The following is a 5,634-nucleotide window of genomic DNA, read 5'->3' on the forward strand; positions in this document are numbered from 1 at the left end:
GAGGAACGTTCCTCAAATACTTAAAAAAAATCTTCAAAAAGGGAACTTGTGGAGACACATATAAGGATTTTAAGACCAAAATGACTTCAGATTGTAAACGTTGGGTGAAAAAAAGGGAATTTTGATTTTCCCTTTTTGTTTTGGATTGTGTTGGAGTATGCATACCAAATATGAAGCCTCTATCTCCCACTGTTCAAAAGTTATGGCGAAAGTTCGAAAAAACTATTTTTAGTATAAAGGTCACAGTCAAGGTCACAAGGTCATTGACCTTGGTGTCGGTTGAAAGTGCTTAATTTGTAAAGTTTGCATACCAAATATGAAGTCTCTATCTCTCACGGTTTAAAAGTTATGGCGAAGGTTAAAGTTGACAACAGACAGACAAACAGATAAACAGATAAACAGACAAAGACAGACAAACAGATAGACAGACAAACAGACAAACAGACAGACAGGACAAAAACAATATGCACTCCGAATAAATTCGGGCGCATAATAATTGGACTGCACTATCATGTCCGTTTGTTTTAGCAATCGACAGAGGACTGGCTACATTCTTGTTACATAAATTATTCATTTCCATAGTTTAGCAAGAGTTTCACATTGCTGTTATGTCCAATTTAAGAACCCGTATGGAGGGGACTGTCCCCTTCGATGTCAGCTAAATTGATTTCGGCACCATTGTCAAGTAAAAGATGTACCGTGCTTTCATGTCCATTTTGACAAGCTATATAAAGAGGACTTGTTCCATTCTTGTTACACAAATTGATGTCGGCGCCGTTGTTCAGTAACTGTTGTACCGTGCTATCATGTCCTTTTTTGCAAGCTGTATACAGAGGGCTTTCGCCATCTTTGTTGCATAAATTGATGTCGGCGCCATTGGTTAGTAACAGTTGTACCGTGCTGTCATGTCCTTTTTGACAAGCTATATAAAGAGGACTGTCGCCATCAATATCACATGAATTGATATTGGCGTCGTTGTTCAATAGCAACTGAACCGTGCTATCATGTCCATTTTGACAAGCCATATAAAGTGGACCGACTTTATGTTTTATATCGGAATCGATGTGTGCACCATGATTTAGTAATAGTTGTACTGTGTTATCATGTCCATTTTGACAAGCTAAACAGAGGAAACCGACTCCATCGTCGCAATATAAATTGATATCGGCACCGTTGTCCAGTAACAGTTGTACCGTGCTATCATGTCCATTTTGACAAGCTATATAAAGAGGACTGAATCCATTATTATCACGCGAATTGATGTCAGCACCATTATTCAGTAAAAATTGCACCATCCTATCATGTCCATCATGACAAGCTGCAAAAAGAAGTCCGACTTCATTGTTTTTATAGGAGTTGATGTCGGCGCCATTGTTTATTAACAGTTGTACCGTGCTATAGTGCATATTTTTACAAGCTATATAAAGTGGACTTAATCCCTTGTTATTACGAAAATTGATGTCAGCACCGTTGTTCAATAACAGTTGTACAATTGTATTATGTCCATTCTGACAAGCTATATAAAGAGGACTAAATCCATGATTATCACATGAATTTATGTCAGCACCATTATTCAGCAACAATTGTACCGTGCTATCATGTCCATTGTCACAAGCTATGCAGAGGGGACTGACTCCATCGTTGTTACATGAATTGATGTCGGCACCATTGCTCAATAACAATTGTACATTGCTATCATGTCCACTTTGACAAGGAATAAAGATGGCTGTGTTTCCATCATTGTCACTTAGATTTATGTCGGCACCATTTTTCAATAAAAGTTGTACCGTGCTATTATGTCCTTTTTGACAAGCTTTAAAAAGAGGACTGAATCCATCATTATCACATGAGTTGATGTCAGCACCATTGTTCACTAACAGTTGTAACGTGCTATTATGTCCATTTTGAGAAGCTATATCAAGAGGACTTGCTCCATGTTTTTCACATAAATTGACGTTAGCACCGTTGTTCAGTAAAAGCTGCACCATGCTATTATGTCCATTTTGACATGCAATGTAAAGAGGAGTGAGCCCATTGTTGTTACCTAAATTGGTATCGGCACCGTTGTTTAGTAGGATTTGTACTGTGCTTGTATGTCCATTGTAACAAGCTGTTAGAAGGGAACTGTCTCCATTCTTATTACAAAAATTGATGTTGACACCGTTGTTAAGTAAACGCTGCACCATGCTATCATGTCCATTTTGACATGCAATGTAAAGAGGAGCGAGTCCGTCGTTGTTTCCTAAGTTGGTATCGGCACCGTTGTTAAGTAAGATTTGTACCGTGCTTTCGTGTCCATTGTAACAAGCTGTAAGAAGGGAACTGTCTCCATTCTTATTACAAAAATCGATGTTGGCACCGTTGTTAAGTAACAGTTGTACCATGCTATTATATCCTTTCTCACAAGCAATATTAAGAGGACCGACTCCATCATTATTACATGAATTGATGTCTGCACCTTCATTCAGTAGCAGTTGTACCGTGCTCTCATATCCGTTTTGACAAGCTAGCCACAGTGGAGTAGATCCACTTTTATGGCAAAGACCGATGTCGGCACCGTTCTTCAGTAGAAGATTTACCGTGCTATCATGTCCATTATGACAAGCTATACAGAGGGGGCTAACCCCATCATTATCACATAAATTGATGTCGGCACCGTTGTCCAGTAACAATTGTGCCGTACTATCATGACCATTTTGACAAGCTATAAAAAGGGGACTGAATCCATCATTAGAAGACGAATTAATGTCTGCACCGTTTTCCAGTAACAGCTGTACCGTGCTACTATGACCATTTTGACAAGCGATATGAAGAGGGCTGAATCCATTATTGCTACATAAATTGATGTCGGCACCATGGCTCAGTAAAAGCTGTGCTGTGCTATTATTTCCATTTCGACAAGCTATATGAAGAGGACGGACTCCATTCTTATTATATGAATTGATATCAACACCGTGGTTCAATAAAAGACGCACAGTGCTAGTTTGTCCGTATTCACAAGCTGCAAAGAGGGAATTGAATCCATCGTTGTTGCATAAATTAATGTTGACACCGTGGTTCAGTAAAAGCTGCACCGTGCTATCTTGTCCATTAAAACAAGCTGCACAGAGGGGGCTGACTCCGTATTTGCTGCTTAAATTTATGTTGACACCATGGCTCAGTAAAACCTGCACCACGCTATCATGTCCATTATAACAAGCTGCGCAGAGGGGGCTGACTCCATCAGCGTTACATGAATTGATATCGGCACTGTTGTTAAGTAACAATTGAACCGTGCTAGCATGTCCTTTTTGACAAGCTATGAAAAGAGGACTGATTCCATCACTATCATATAAACTGACATCAGCACCGCTGTTCAGTAATAGTCGTACTGTGCTATCATGGCCATTTTGACAAGCCATATAAAGAGGACTTAATCCTTCCTTATTACATGAATTGATGGCAGCACTCTTGTTCAGTAACAGTTGTACCGTGCTATTATGTCCACATTGACAAGCTACGGAAAGAGGACTTAACCCATCCTTGTTTTTGAAATTAATGTCGGCATTGTTGTTTAGCAAAAGCTGCACTGTGCTGTAGTGTCCACTTTGACAAGCTACATATAAAGGACTGACTCCAGTCTTGTTACATGGATTGATGTCAGCGCCTTTCTTCAATAACGAAGCAATAGTTGCGTTACGTCTTTCTCCCTTATTTGTATTCATTCCAGCTTCTTTCAAGTGTTCTTCGTCATTCCAAGCAGCTAATGATAATGGGTTCCACAAATATGTTGTTAACTTGTTTACGTCAGCACCAAGTCGTACTAATTCCCCAATTATTAAAAAATTATGAAATGCAGAGGCAGTGTGAACTGGTGAAAATTTGCCCCAGATTTCCATCATTGCTGATTTTTTATATTCCTCGCTAAGAATATTTAACAGTTTTAAATCACCATTCGCACATATAGCAGAGAATATAGGAAATCCTTTCAACTTTGTTTCAGGGATACTATTTAAGAAATATGAAGAAATATCTGTATGACAAAATACGATGAGCCCGACCAAAGGACATATTTTATCTTCTGCTTCAAGGAAATCAAGCCTTGAAAATGAAGAACCACTGCCCTCAAATGATTTTGAAAATTCCGACCTGTCCAATTCACATTTAATTTTGACAAGAAGCTTCCCGAATGAATCCACTTTTTCCTTAAAAGATTTTATCACGCGTTTATTTCGTAAGCATGGATTGAGAAGAACATCTACAAAGTGTTCTGTTTGTATGTCAGTAATAAACCTTTTCACAAGATCACCAATGTATTCTTCAGGCAAGTAAACAGTTAACGGATCTCGATCTTTCTCCTCTTTATTGCCCTCCATTCTCATCCGACGTCTCAGAAAACCACTGTCTGCGTACTGAATTAATTTTCTTGGACAATCAACACCAAACACCAGAATCGCTATCTCCATTATAAAGTCGTGAAGAAATTGGAAAGCATTTCCAACACGTTTGACAAAAGATCCTGTAAGTTCACGTAGAGTACTACGAATAACTGAAATATCTGTGTTTTCTTGTAACTCACACGTTGCTAAAATGTCTTTATATTTCATCATTGAAATTTCATTTCTTTCAATATCATCGATTTTCAGATTGTTTTTAAAAGAGAAAATCAAGAAAAGAGAGCAGAATTTTTTCTTGTCTGTTTTCTTCCAAATTTCTATTTCCTGTTTAATAAATCTGTATGGATTTTTGAAGAAATCTACCCCTTTTTCTTTGAAATTTGTCTCCCTTGAATAAAGCTTACAAAGCAATGGAAAGTAAGCTTCTGTTTTGATTATTTCCGTTACAATGTTTTCTGATATTTCCCGATTTTTTGAATACTGATAGTAAATCGCTCTTTTCTCTTCAATCGTCAGTCCATTTTCTTTGTTGTCAATTTCTACTGCAGTGGATTCGTCCAAAAGGGTACCCATGATTCTCTTGTCATAAAAAACGCATCTTCTACATGATATCAATAGTTTACAATTATTCAAGCAAATCTCAAGCGTTTTCTGAAAAGTTTTCCATGAATGATATGCAATTTCATCAAACGATTCCTTACCAAAAGGATCATTGAATACAAATAATGTCCGATTTTCTGAGACTCCAGGTGAACATATCTTTTTAATTTCTTTTACCGTATTCACTGGTATGACATTCCACTCATGGTCTTTAAGATAGAGTGCAACATGTTGAATTAATGCAGATTTGCCGGAACCAGAATTTCCAACCACTGTGATAAAATTTTGACTTTTAAGCTTTTCATTCACCACTTCACTTGCCTTTGTAGGGATGAAGGCAATGTCGTCTTCCCGCCAATTCTCGAGAATGTCTTCCACAATTCTGGAACGGTCACCAGGGTCGGGTGCAGAAGCCATTCTTTTGGTTTTTGAAGTTTAATTACCACTCTGAAATTTCAATGCTATAGTTTATCAATTTGATCGGTAATTAAAGCCTAACATACGTACTTAAAGAATATTTTTTCATGTGTTGCAAAGGTTTTTGGGGATGTATTCTTCTCAGGTTTTATAGCGAGACGTAACGAAGTTGGGAGACCGTTAATTCTCTTTTTTTAAGATTGTGCAACTTGAAAGGAGATGGTACACATGGGTTCAAATT

General features: G+C 37.8%; 1 protein-coding gene across 1 annotated transcript; it reads right to left on the reverse strand.

Annotated features, from left to right (window-relative positions):
• Positions 1-617: 617 nt before the first annotated feature.
• Positions 618-5,393, reverse strand: LOC134273577 (serine/threonine-protein phosphatase 6 regulatory ankyrin repeat subunit B-like). The gene is made up of 2 exons (XM_062755770.1): positions 1,271-5,393; positions 618-922 (listed from the first exon to the last, which is right to left on the reverse strand). Exons 1-2 carry the CDS (start codon positions 5,391-5,393, stop codon positions 618-620), a joined length of 4,428 nt encoding a protein of 1,475 aa, XP_062611754.1.
• Between the last annotated feature and the right edge of the window lie 241 nt (positions 5,394-5,634).

This window comes from Saccostrea cucullata, unplaced genomic scaffold (genome assembly GCF_032062105.1).
Source record: "Saccostrea cucullata isolate Sc308-1 unplaced genomic scaffold, CSIRO_AGI_Scuc_v1 ctg981, whole genome shotgun sequence".
In the NCBI taxonomy this organism is placed as follows: Eukaryota; Metazoa; Mollusca; class Bivalvia; order Ostreida; family Ostreidae; genus Saccostrea; species Saccostrea cuccullata.